The 11,516-nt window shown below is 46.8% G+C and overlaps 2 protein-coding genes across 4 annotated transcripts; both read right to left on the reverse strand.

Annotated features, from left to right (window-relative positions):
* Positions 1–1,987: 1,987 nt before the first annotated feature.
* Positions 1,988–3,593, reverse strand: INSL5 (insulin like 5). The gene is made up of 2 exons (XM_010716025.2): positions 3,355–3,593; positions 1,988–2,413 (listed from the first exon to the last, which is right to left on the reverse strand). The coding sequence occupies exons 1-2, from the start codon at positions 3,527–3,529 to the stop codon at positions 2,166–2,168; spliced, it is 423 nt and encodes a 140-aa protein (XP_010714327.1). The 5' UTR covers positions 3,530–3,593; the 3' UTR covers positions 1,988–2,165.
* A 1,326-nt stretch (positions 3,594–4,919) lies between these two features.
* WDR78 (WD repeat domain 78) lies at positions 4,920–11,275 on the reverse strand. Of its 3 annotated transcripts, XM_019618716.2 has the most exons (8): positions 10,127–11,271; positions 9,411–9,568; positions 9,107–9,228; positions 8,307–8,405; positions 7,419–7,645; positions 6,712–6,865; positions 5,713–5,782; positions 4,920–5,361 (listed from the first exon to the last, which is right to left on the reverse strand). In XM_019618716.2, exons 1-7 carry the CDS (start codon positions 10,303–10,305, stop codon positions 5,729–5,731), a joined length of 993 nt encoding a protein of 330 aa, XP_019474261.1. In that variant the 5' UTR covers positions 10,306–11,271; the 3' UTR covers positions 4,920–5,361; positions 5,713–5,728. The 3 variants fall into 3 exon arrangements, with proteins under 3 accessions (XP_019474261.1, XP_031410753.1, XP_019474262.1); XM_031554893.1 differs by having other exon boundaries at positions 4,920–5,782; XM_019618717.2 differs by lacking the exons at positions 4,920–5,361; positions 5,713–5,782; positions 6,712–6,865 and adding an exon at positions 6,879–7,239 and having other exon boundaries at positions 10,127–11,275.
* Between the last annotated feature and the right edge of the window lie 241 nt (positions 11,276–11,516).

Genomic DNA, 11,516 nt, shown 5'->3' on the forward strand with positions numbered 1-11,516 from the left:
GGAGAGGGGCGGGAGGTCGCCGCTTCGCGGCGGCGCGGCCGCACGGGTGTGTGTGAGCTCCGCGTGGGATGAAGGCGCTGCCGCCCCTGCGCCGTGCCTGGGTTGGAAGGACGTCACGGATGTTCTTCACCCAGAGCTGCGAGTGTCCCATCCGCGGCCGTGAGCAGCTGCAGCTGGGGGAGTCGCCCAGCCCACACGTGGGGCTTTGTGGCCCCTTCCAGCCCAGCCACGCTGGGATTCTGTGGTTTTGTGCTGCTGTCCTGAGCCTTCGGCCTTACAGCTGGTTTGGCCCTCGAGCTCGGCAGCGCAGGACAAGCAGAGCTGCCTGTCAGTGTGAATGCCCACAGGGAAGTGATCTCATCAAGAACACTGTGCCCACCTGCAGTGTCTTCTTGCTTAATGTCTGCCCTTGTGTTCCTGTAATGAAGCAGAGAGCTGTGCCTGCTTTTAGCAATGGAAGTGTTGGTTCTCACACACTCACTGCCTCGGTGCTTCGAAAACTACGAGTTTGACCTGCTGCAGGGTGCCTAGAGAGGCAGTGGTGCCCCAGCCCTGCAGACACCCAATGTCAGGGGTGGGGCTCTGAGCACCTGTGGAGCTGTGGGTGTCCCTGCTCACTGCAGGGAGTGAGACCAGGTGGCCTCTGAGGATCCCTTCCAGCTCAAACAGTTCTATGATTGTCATCAGGACTGTCACAAGGGCTGAGCTGTGCCGTGCTGGCACTTTCCACCCCAGAACACCCCGTTGCTGAGCACCCCCTGTGCAAAGCTCACCGGGTGAGTCCCAGCACAACCTCTCTCCTGCAGGTGATCAAAGCTCGGGTGAAGGACCTGGTGCTGCCGAGGTACAAAATCGTTGTGGTGACACACATCGGGCAGCTGAACGGGCAGGGCATGCAGATCGGCAGCAGATGCCTGTGGGATCCCACCACGGATACGTTTTCATCCTATGTCTTCAAAAACACCTCGCTGTTCGCTCTTGCAAACGTCTATGCTGTCTATTTTGAATAGCGAGGTCGCAGCTTTTAGCAGCAGGAGAAATTAATTTCAGTCTGAGTCCTCCTGTTGCTGAGAGCAGCAGTGAGGGACCAAGGCAACATTCACCTGCTTAGAAGCGTGGTTTCCCTGACCTATCATTGTATTCCCCAGGGCTTTCCCTGGTTAGTGATTTTCTGTAGGATGCTATTTTGCACCTTTGGCTGCTTTCAGCACTGGGTGTCCCCATAACACTTTTTCTCCTTGAATTTCCTGTGAGTGCATGATCCTTCAAGGAATCAGAGTGGTTTTTAGAAGACAAAACAAATGCATTTGGAACCAATCCACATGATGGGGCAGCTCAGCCCAGGCCCCGTGCAATCACTGCGCTGCTCATGCAGGGTCCCAGTGTGTGTGGCCATGCAGAAGGCAGAGTTGTTCTTGGAGATGGGGCTGGCCATCCCATCATTTTCCAAATCAAGTGGTAAATGCCTTTAAATTAATCATGTTTGGATTATATTGATCTGACATGTCTGGCCCCTTTTATTTAAGGTGCCTGAATCAAGCGAAAAAGAAATTGTCTTTCTCAGCTGCTACCTCCCTATAGATAACAGGAGAAATGCATCTCTCTGAGCTCAGAAATATATTTCCCATCTGTCCAGTTGCAAATTGACTGCCCGCTGGGCAGGATGTCAGATAAATGGGAAATAAATCACGACTCCTCCTGTGTGTTTTGAGGGCAGACAGAGGGGTCACTGTGTGACCTGCTGCAGCAGTCCCCGTGCTGTGCTGCCCTGCACAGAGCCACGTGCTCGCTGCTCTTCTCATTTTGGTCCCAGCAGATGCTTGTTGCTACCCCTGTCTCGCAGTTGATACCCAGGTCCAAAAGCCGCTCTTGGATTTTTGTAGAACGCACGCAGTAGCTTGCTGTGTTACAGCTTCTTATGTGCAAAGACAGGAGTTAGATGGGAGGAGATATTTGTACTCACTTCTACAACTGCAGTGCTAAAACACTGTAGTACTTTGTAGAATGCCAACAAACCCACCCGCGTTGTCACTGCAGCTCCCACCACTCGGCCTTTGCCCCTCCGCATACTTTAAAGAATAAAAGAATAAAAGAACCGTGCTTTATGTCATGATTGTTTTAATACCTTCAAGCGACAGCCTCCAACCTCCCCAGCAGCGGCTGCGTTAGCACAGCAGGCTGATGTCCCTCTCACTGCAGCCGACGCTGCAGCAGGACGTGGTGAGCAGTTTGGCCACCTCGCGCTTCTTGAGCACAGCCACCTTCCTGCTGCGCTGCACCTCGCGCTCCTCCTGGGCTCTGCCCTCCTGGCTCTGCTCATCAGCAGCTCCCAGCCCCTGTGCTGCGAATGGGGAGGGCTCCGAGGAACCGCCGCTCTCCTGGGACGAGGACAGGGAGCTCTCGCTGCTCTCTGCTGCAAGGAATTAGAAGCTGACGGTTAGATTTCGTGCCTCTCAGCCTGATGCTGATCTACGTCCTTCAGAGGATGGAACTAGAACAGCTTGTGGTTTCCTGAAACACAGACGTGCTAACAAATCCAGCACCCAAACTCCTGGATGTTCACTTATGCTTCTAATTATGTGCATTCAAAACACCACGGTATATCTGGGCACAAACTCCTGGAGTTCATACAGCTATAGGGGCTGTCTGGCTTCGTTCACACTGCACACTGCATTGATGGCATTGGTTTTTCTGTTGAAAGCTGCTGCTACAACAGTATTGTCCAAACAGGCAGATTGTATTGCATAGAAAATGTGGGAAGCCCCTGCTCCTGTCATCTGCCTCATCTATCTTCTTTTTTCTCTAGTTATTGTGATCAGAGTACAGATCTCCAGCAGTGCATGCAATAGCTGAGTACACAACAACGTGGGAAGGTTACGTGTCTCACATTCTATATTCTTAATCCTAATATTCTCAAATTGTTCGTGTATTTTCTGGGTTAGAGTGGGAAAGAAGTGTGAGCTCCTCGAGCTGAAGGTGGAACACGTGCTAACTGCAGCAAGGCTCCCGTGTGACATGTCCATATCATAGCACAGGGCTGTCCTGCCATAACCTTGGACCTAGCTCACAGCTCCTCGCAATGACTTGCAGCACCTGGATCCGTACCTTTTCCATTCAGCAAAACAGCATGTGGAGCTAAGAAAGCAAGCTGCGAGGAAGCACGGATCACATACTCACATATGTGAAGCTGTGCTGTCTCAGGGTGAAGCCTGTGCTGCTGTGCTTGGGATGCACCTCCCAGCTCAGTTTGCTCCTCCTGAGCCCCCTCACAGTCAGGCACACCCAGCACTGGGATAAGCCTGTCATGAATTAGTTGATAGCAGGGTGATAGGTAATGCATTAATTAGTACTTACCAAACAGGTACTGGTAATTAGCCAGGTCCCTCTTCCACCGGGAGCCGCCACAGGTGAAGACGATGGCTCTGACAAAGTCTCTCCCGCAGAGCTTCACAGCATTGCCTTCCCCTTCGGCTCTGTGCAGCACAGCCAGCAGGCAGAGCGCAGCCAGGGCCAGCAGTGTGCTCCTCATTCTGGGTTTTGGGGCTGGAAGGGCAGCGAAGGAGCTCTCTGTGGGGCTGAGGTGGGGAATGATGCTGGAAGCTCCCATTTATAGGGGTGGCCCATCCGCTCCACTGGGCAGCAGCTCGCTGCAGGGTGACCTCATGTTTGCCAGAACCAATTGTGTTTGTGGTGATGTTTTAAGTGCCTCGGGGGTTTGTTTGGGTGTTAAAGACGTCTTAGGACTGTGTAACTGCTTTACAGTAGGAGTACTTGTAGCATAACATGTTTATAGGAAATGGGCTGACATCAGTGCTGTTAATGCATATGTGCTGCAAAAATATTTATTATGTGTTTTGTAGGTAATGGGTTTCATCTCCATGCACTTCCCTTGCAGCCCGTTGCCCAGTTGTGCCTGTCAGCACCACGTAAGTGATGTGGGGCCTTGCTCTATCTGTGATCCCAAATAAAGATGGGAATTGACTTCTTCCATGGTCACCCTCAGTTGCACACCCCTGCTTCGTCCTCCTGCTGAGCATCCCCTCGTGCTGCTGGCAGCTGTGCATCGTACATCAGAGCAGGCTGAGGACCAGGCAGCCCCTGTGCTGTGCAGGCAGAGCTGAGCAGAAGGGCATTGTGTGCTGAGCACGCGGGGCTTTGAGCACAGTGAGCTTCCTGTAGCAAGCTATGGAGGTGCTGTTGTTGTTCCACACCTTGCATCCATAGCTATTTGCTTTGCAGTCCTCTATGGACAGAAGGCCTTACTCAAAAGACACAGAGAAGAGGGGCGATGGCACTGGGAAAGCACAGGACAGCTAAGGATCAGCATCCTGCCAGCCTTTTCCTACTGATAAGTATCTGAAAGCCAGAGTGGAGCGGCTCTGGGACTAGAGGTCAGTGGACCAGTTGTGCTATCAGAGCGGCCCAGCCCTGCCTGGATGTTGTTGGCTACTGTTGCTGTAAACTCTGATTTTAAAAAAAAAAAATCCTGCAATAAAATGCTTCAAAGGGAAAATTGGGCAATTAGGAGGTCAGAAATTCCATATTTAGGAACAAAATATATATGATCCTTAGCACTTCCTAGCACCACAAGTGTTTTTCCAGCCCCATAATGTTGCAGTTAATTAGTTTACACGATGTGCAGGGCGAGTTATGGTGTGCTACAGCCTTGAAAGCTCATTTTTTTACCAGTAGCATCGGTAAACAGTCATAACCAGTGGTAAAAAATACACAGCATGTTTTGATCAGGTTTGTAATAACGATTAACGTGTGATTCACCTTAATGGATGTCTTTCTTTGAAATGCACAGATTCGTTTTATGCCCACCCTGGAAAAGTAAGCTTGGGTGTTGGTTGTAAAATGCACAGAATGCAGAGGAAAGTACGTGGTAATGCATCCCAAATGATCTGTAACTTCAGTGATGTGTTTAAACGTTGGGCATTTATTGTGAGGCTAATGAGAAACTCTGGATGTTCTGTGCATGTAAAATATACATCTAGCTACATAGTTCTTCCAGGAGCAGCTATTGCCTGCACCTGCTGACAGACAGAGCACTGCACAGAGCTCCTATGATGGGGGACCTCTTCTGTGGCTGTAACTGCAGGTTATGTCCTCAGCCTACCCATGTCTTTCAGTGGAGAGGTCTCTAGAAGCAGAGATCTGCCTTCTAAAGCTGCAGAAGTCCATTTAAATTGTGACGTTGTTCAAATTTGTCAGGTTGAAAAAGCTGGTCTCTAATTCTTCCTGGCTGGGGCAGTCTGCTGGTTGCAGGGGCACTCGATGCTGGCAAAGCTCAGCTTTCAAACTCGGTCGTAGTTTAGGGAAGGGCGGACAAGAAGGACCTGATGAGAAGTCCATTCATTTCTGTGTAATTTTACAAGGGGAGATGTGGTTGGCAAACAGCCATATTCCAGGACTTAAGATGGATTTAGGGCACGTTCTGGTTCCTGATGAAGTAGCCAATACAGGAGGTGATTTGAGGCATTTCTGTTTTTTTGAGTAACCCAAGGAGAAAAGCCTTTAATGGGGCCTTTCTATGACCTCATCTGTGCACTGGTACAAGAGGCTGATCATCCAACAAGGGGGACTTCCTATGGAAGATTTCAAGCATTTCAAAGGTATCTCTAACCAGTACAGATTCAAATCTAAAAGTTAATGAATTAAAAGCACTAAACAGTTCGTGATAATGCTAGAAAAATCTTTCCTACTGTTTACCAGGTGAGAAGTGCAATCATTTAGCTACTGGAAATAGAGCGGGACCGATTACATCATTCAAGGCATCAACCTGTAAAACAAGAGGTGAGAAAAAGAAACTCAGAAGTGATTTTAAGTACAGGCCCCAATTTATGAACTGGGAGTGCAAGGCCAGTAAGGCAAAGCTGAAAGGAACTGAAAGGACCAAGCTCATTAGGCTCCAGAACCTCATTTGGGGCTCCAGCCCATGCACAGATAGATCCTGCAGGGGGGATCAACCTGCTTTTCCTCTACCCAGGATGGCACCACAGTTCTGTGCAATGGACCATGCAAGGAAGGCCCAGTGGAGCTTTGGTGTAAATCAGCACTGATTTATGCTTGCCATTGTTTGGTGGGAGTAAAAGCAGACACAGGGGGTTCACAGCTGATTTCAGTTACTGACATTGGTAGGAGAGGAAGAGAACTTAGTTGAAATGCAGTGAAATGGAGAGAGAGACCTTCTACTTTTTCCTCTCCTGTCCCAGATGGCAACTCAAGAGGATTAGTAGTGGCTTCTGAAGCAGGGAGGGTAATTAATACAGGGCCACAACGCTGGTGGGTTTGCTGACGCCGTTGAGCTGAGGCTGTCGTGTTGGTGGCCAGGAGAGGGCATGTTGCTCCTACCTCGCCAGCAGGGAATGGCATCCTGCTGGTTGGCTGCCCTTGCCTTTTGTGGGGCTGTGCCTCCCACCCTGGCCCCGTGCCCTCCCAGCTGCAGATGTGGGGAGCTTCTGAGCATGCAGTCAGCTGAAACCTGAAGCTTGAAGTTGACCTACCTGTTCCTTCTGGCTCTTGACATTTCTGTCAGTATGGCATACAGAAGAGCAGAAATCATGTCAGTTTTTAATCTGGTCACCTACTTGTATCCGATCAAGCCTACTAGCTAAATTTTCAACTAAGTTCTGTAACAGCAGCCTCTGTCTGGGGAAGTACCAGATGTGCAGGCTTTGAGAAACATTGCCTCTTCCCAGGGAATCGTACCTCGGTGCTGCTGGAGGCAGCCAGGTCCTGCAGCTCAAACACACCGACTTCTCCTCTGCTGTCTCCCACCAGAAGGCAGTCGGTGTTCTTAGCAAAGAGTACAGATGTGAATTTTGCTCCTGGGTCGGCAAAGCGAGTGATCACAGGATCCAAGCTGCAAGTACATGTGTGAGTGATGGTACAGGTAAAATTGCATCTGCCTGGAGCGTACTATTGCTTAAAGTCTGGGGGTAATACAGGCTTGAAAATGTCACTCATTTTGCATTTTATTCTCTAGATTAGCTCCAAAAGCAATAAGTGAGGCACTGTGTTGTTTTTCTATCAGAACAAAAATCCCAGCTGGAACTAAGCAGATATTCTGATTGCCTAAAATCTGTCCTGTTGCCTGATATTGGAGGTGTGCTTCAGTATTTTTTATAACATGACTGAATTGCTTTGTGCTCCCACGGGGCTCAGTGGGCTTCTGCTCCACTGCTTTCTTTATGCAGTCATTATTAATAAACAGTCCAAACTGGCAGTATCACCAGGCTGTGGGTTAACAAAGAGAAATGAGTATTGGAAAATGTAATATTTGTATCGATAGTTAAGCAAGCAGATGACATGGAGTTGTATGATCTGATGACAATACCGATTAAGCAAAAATGTTTAGTCTCTGTGCTTTTAAATCTATTGTTTCAGAATCTTCTTTGAGACAATTAATTACTTACATGCTGATGCTAAGGTCCCAGATTTCTACTTTGCTTTCACTAGCTGCTGCAAATATGAAGGCTGATTTCGGAGACCACATAATGTCATGAACAACAGTAGTGGTGGAACTGAAAGTTAAAATGGGTGTCTGCGAGTCCTGGTGCCATAAAATAACACTCCAGTCCACAGAGCAGCTCAGGAACATGTCAGTGGTGAATGGATTCCAAGCGACTCTGTACACAGGGCCCTTGGAGTTTGGGAAGAGATAAAACAGAACTTGATGTTAGTCTAGAGCTACAGCCTCATGAGATGGCTTTTAACAGTGCTCTCTTCTCGCTGACCTTTCACGGAAATCCCTACCTGTCCTCTGACCTCAGCAGCAAAACCAGCACTATTTTATGGGTACCCATAGGAAATTAGAATGCAGCCAATATGTAAGGCAGGAGAGGAAGAAAGCATTCAGCTGACTGCCCCTTCCTGAGCTGATGCTGGAAGGACAGCTTCTTGGGTGGAGCACAGGCTTCAAAAAAGGGAGGTGCTGTGCTATCGAAGTTCTGCTACCTCCCCACCCCCCAGAGATAAAGCTATTTAACTCTGGTTTCCACGACAATCAGATTACTTTTGTTCTCTTTGTTCTCTTTAAATAATGCCAGAACTAAAGCTTTAAAACAGTTTATACCAGAAGCTTTAATACATTACTTAAAAAAAAAAAAAAACTTCTAATGTAGAAAGTAATCCTGTAAGTAGGTGATGCTTTTTGCTATGGGGACTCATTCCTAATGTAAGAAAAGAAGTTTAGGTTTCTTTTGATGCAGGAGTTTTGTTTAGGAAATAAAAGAAACCATTACACTGGTGAAGTTAATTGAATGCTGTTTCTGCTGTCATTACTTCCTCTGTGTATCACTCACCTTATGTCCTCTGTATGTCTTTAGAAACTGCTTATTGCATAAACGGGAGCACTTGTGAATAAGACCCTCTTCTGTTCCAGCCAGATAAAGATTAGTGTCCTGAAATAAAGGTAAAATAACCTAAGCTGGATTAACCTACCTCTCACTTCCAAAAAGTATGTAAAGAACTGTGTGAGTTTGGGCACTGCTGGTACTCTGGAGAGCTCAGGTGGAGGTGGCAGGACGCTGTGGTTTGGGCTGCCTGTGTGTTGCAGAGATGGATATGCAGTGGGTCCAGCGGTGCCAGGATCAGATTTAGTGTGTGTGTTCTCCATCGGTGCAGAACAGAGGCTGCAATTTGTGATTCCTGAAAATCTTGTACTTTCTGTGACTTACATGGATGAATAGATGAATTTTTCAAGTGCTCTATGGACAATTAAAGGAAATCATCTGAATTATGAGGAGAGGCAGAGACATCAGAGTACTAGACTCAGGAGATGTTCAACAGCTGAATTCTACCAGGTTTGACCGACACAGAGGAAAGCTGCCCTAGGATCTGGCCCAAAGCAAATGTGAGTAACGTGGCTGAAACATTGTTCCCTGTTCAGATACAGGGATGAGCTTCTTTGTTTCCACATCATCCCTTTTGGATCAAACTGTTACTAGTTAAGAAGCAATTTGTTTCAAAACCAAGTTGCCTTTAAATGCTAGTGCCAAATCCCAGACTAGTGCATGTTAAGGTAGCTCCAAAGGAGGCTCTGACCTCTGCTGCACGGTTTCGCAGGATAGCACTTCAGCCAGGATGGACTTGGTGAGCCTACCTTCGGATGGAAGTCGAAGCACATCCCAGCTGCCCACTGGGATATCAGAGCTTCGCTTTTCCTTTCTTTCTCAGCTGGTAATTTTTTCTTCTTGCTTCTTGTTCGCTTTATTTTCATCAGATCTGTGCAATTCACAAGAGTTCTGGTCAAACAGGTATGAATTATTCATAGCACCGTCACATGCTTCAATGGAATTCTCAACAGCTCTTAAATGTATACGATAACTAGGTGTCAAGATCATCACATGAAATAAAAGAAGTAATTGTAATTTCAGGTACTAGCTCTGTGCAGGGGAAATGCTTACCAATGCAACCTAGTCCCTCCTGTATAAGCCACTGGGTTATGCGGCCATCTGCCGAGATGGAGATCAATCTCTCCCTCTTGTTACCTTCTGTTGTGCCTACGTCCCACTCCACCCACTTCAGTTGCCATACAGGACCTGTATGTTTAGCTGAACATTCCCTGGAATAAAAAATGCAGAGATAAACCACATATCAACAAAGTCAAGACAATACTTCTGAAAAATAACTGATTTCCTGTTTTGTATTGGATGATGTTATGACAAATGCTATTCAGCTTTTCATAAAAACATAGAAATGTACACATCTCCTAATGTGCTGTTTACACTAGGACATATTTATTTTACCAAACATGTTTTATATTCAGTTCTGAGTGTTTACAAAGGAATTTCTTACCAGAACTAGAAAATAATGACAAAAGTTGGAAATAAAACAATTATGCAACATCCGTGAGCGCTCACAAGCCTTTAGTGAGTGCTGTTATCATAGAACTATAGAACGGCCTGGGTTGCAAAGGCCCACAGTGCTCATCAGTTCCAACCCCCTGCCGTGTGCCCAGGCTGCCCAGAGCCACATCCAGCCTGAATGCCTGCAGGGATGGGGCATCCACAGCCTCCTTGGGCAGCTTGTATTAGTCACACAGCAAAAAAACAAATAATATTTGCAACTGAGAAGCTCAGACATGACTGAGGTGGGAAATGACAGCATGTTGTAACCTTACCCACTGTGGAATTCTGTAGTGGAGTCAGAATTCTGTACGTTGTAGACCACGATGATACCATTGTACATCCCAACTGCTAGAAGGTTTGGGGTTGCCATAGAAAAATCCAGTGCAGTAACACCATGCTCACATTGGAAAATACGCTCTGGCCACTGACCAGTAGAGAAACACAGGAACATTTTTTAGTTAGTTTCTTAATTTATGTTGGTCTTCTGAATGTGGGATACTGAACTGCTAGGTAGTGCTGGAAAACTGCTGGTAGTGCTGGTGGCCAGAGTGGGTGCCTCTAAGCAGAAATTGGAGGCTACGTTCTGAATGATTCAGTTTATTATTTCTTGCTGCAACTGATAAAATTAGGGGGGGAAATGAGGACTATGCAGCAATATGGCACTGTAAAGTGAGTTAGATGAGCCCATTCCAAACCAGCTAACTAAAAATTAAGTTCTCTTAAGATTCAATGATAGGAGTACAGTGGCATTTTGGAAAGTTCCTCCAATCATTTTCTGTCTTGCAATTGGAAGGCAAGTGCCTTGCTAATTACAGTAATTTAGCTGAAGATACAACTTAATTGCTTTAGATAAACTATGAAACACAATTTTCATGTTGTTTTTCCGTGTTGCCAAAGAACTGATTCTGCTCTGTTGTAACGTGAAACCCTTTAAGCCACTGAGCTCCTGAGAAGGGAGACAGTGAAGTGCTGGTTTGCAAAGAACTGTGTTTCTGTGTGTGCACCAGCTCTTAGTCCTTCACCGTAGGCACTTGAGGACAACGCTAAATGTTCCATTTATTGTTTTTCTTTGCTCTGATGTAGGATTTCATTGTACAACAGAAAACGGATTGGAAAGGATAATCCTTAAATTTAAAATACAGATGTATTGTAATCAGAGTTTACAAACACTGTACGAATGGTCTGTAGGTTTAGAAAAACAAGAAGTAAATTGATTTTCTTGCATTTGTTGTGCTCGGGGCTTTCCCAGTCTGCTACAAAAATCTTTTCGGAACGGTCTGCACACCTGGATCTACCCATAATAATAATAAATCTGATTTACAATCTTGGGTAGGTCGCTCTAGGGGTTGAAAATGGGATGTAGAGGGCCGCATTGTTAACTTGCCTGAAATAGACTGGTATTACCTGAGAGCTGCAACCATCTGTTAGTTGTTTGGTAGCCTACACACAATGAGTGCAGTTCATGCAAACAGACACCCCATGTTGCAGAGCCTCCAGCACCTCTGTCTGTCAGCTGAGAGGACAGGCAGGCACAGGAACCAAACCCCATCCTGCAGGCACACGGCTAAGTACTGCAGTCTAAACTGGTTTTCCAGAATGGTGTGGTTTGGGCTCCCAAATTCAGCTTTACTTGCCAGTTCTTTGGTTTTGGTCTTTGTTTTT

Source organism: Meleagris gallopavo, chromosome 10 (genome assembly GCF_000146605.3).
Source record: "Meleagris gallopavo isolate NT-WF06-2002-E0010 breed Aviagen turkey brand Nicholas breeding stock chromosome 10, Turkey_5.1, whole genome shotgun sequence".
Classification (NCBI taxonomy): domain Eukaryota; kingdom Metazoa; phylum Chordata; class Aves; order Galliformes; family Phasianidae; genus Meleagris; species Meleagris gallopavo.

What these genes read in the sequence shown, in the direction of transcription:
- INSL5 (XM_010716025.2), bottom strand. Translation starts at nt 3,529, where the DNA reads ATGAGGAGCACACTGCTGGCCCTGGCTGCGCTCTGCCTGCTGGCTGTG. An exon ending in TAATTACCAGTACCTGTTTG is followed by an intron (nt 2,414 to 3,354) that starts GTAAGTACTAAT and finishes AATTCCTTGCAG; the next exon opens with CAGAGAGCAGCGAGAGCTCC.
- WDR78 (XM_019618716.2), bottom strand. Translation starts at nt 10,305, where the DNA reads ATGTTCCTGTGTTTCTCTACTGGTCAGTGGCCAGAGCGTATTTTCCAA. An exon ending in AGACATACAGAGGACATAAG is followed by an intron (nt 7,646 to 8,306) that starts GTGAGTGATACA and finishes CCAAACTCCAAG; the next exon opens with GGCCCTGTGTACAGAGTCGC. An exon ending in CTGCCTCCAGCAGCACCGAG is followed by an intron (nt 5,783 to 6,711) that starts GTACGATTCCCT and finishes CTTGTTTTACAG; the next exon opens with GTTGATGCCTTGAATGATGT.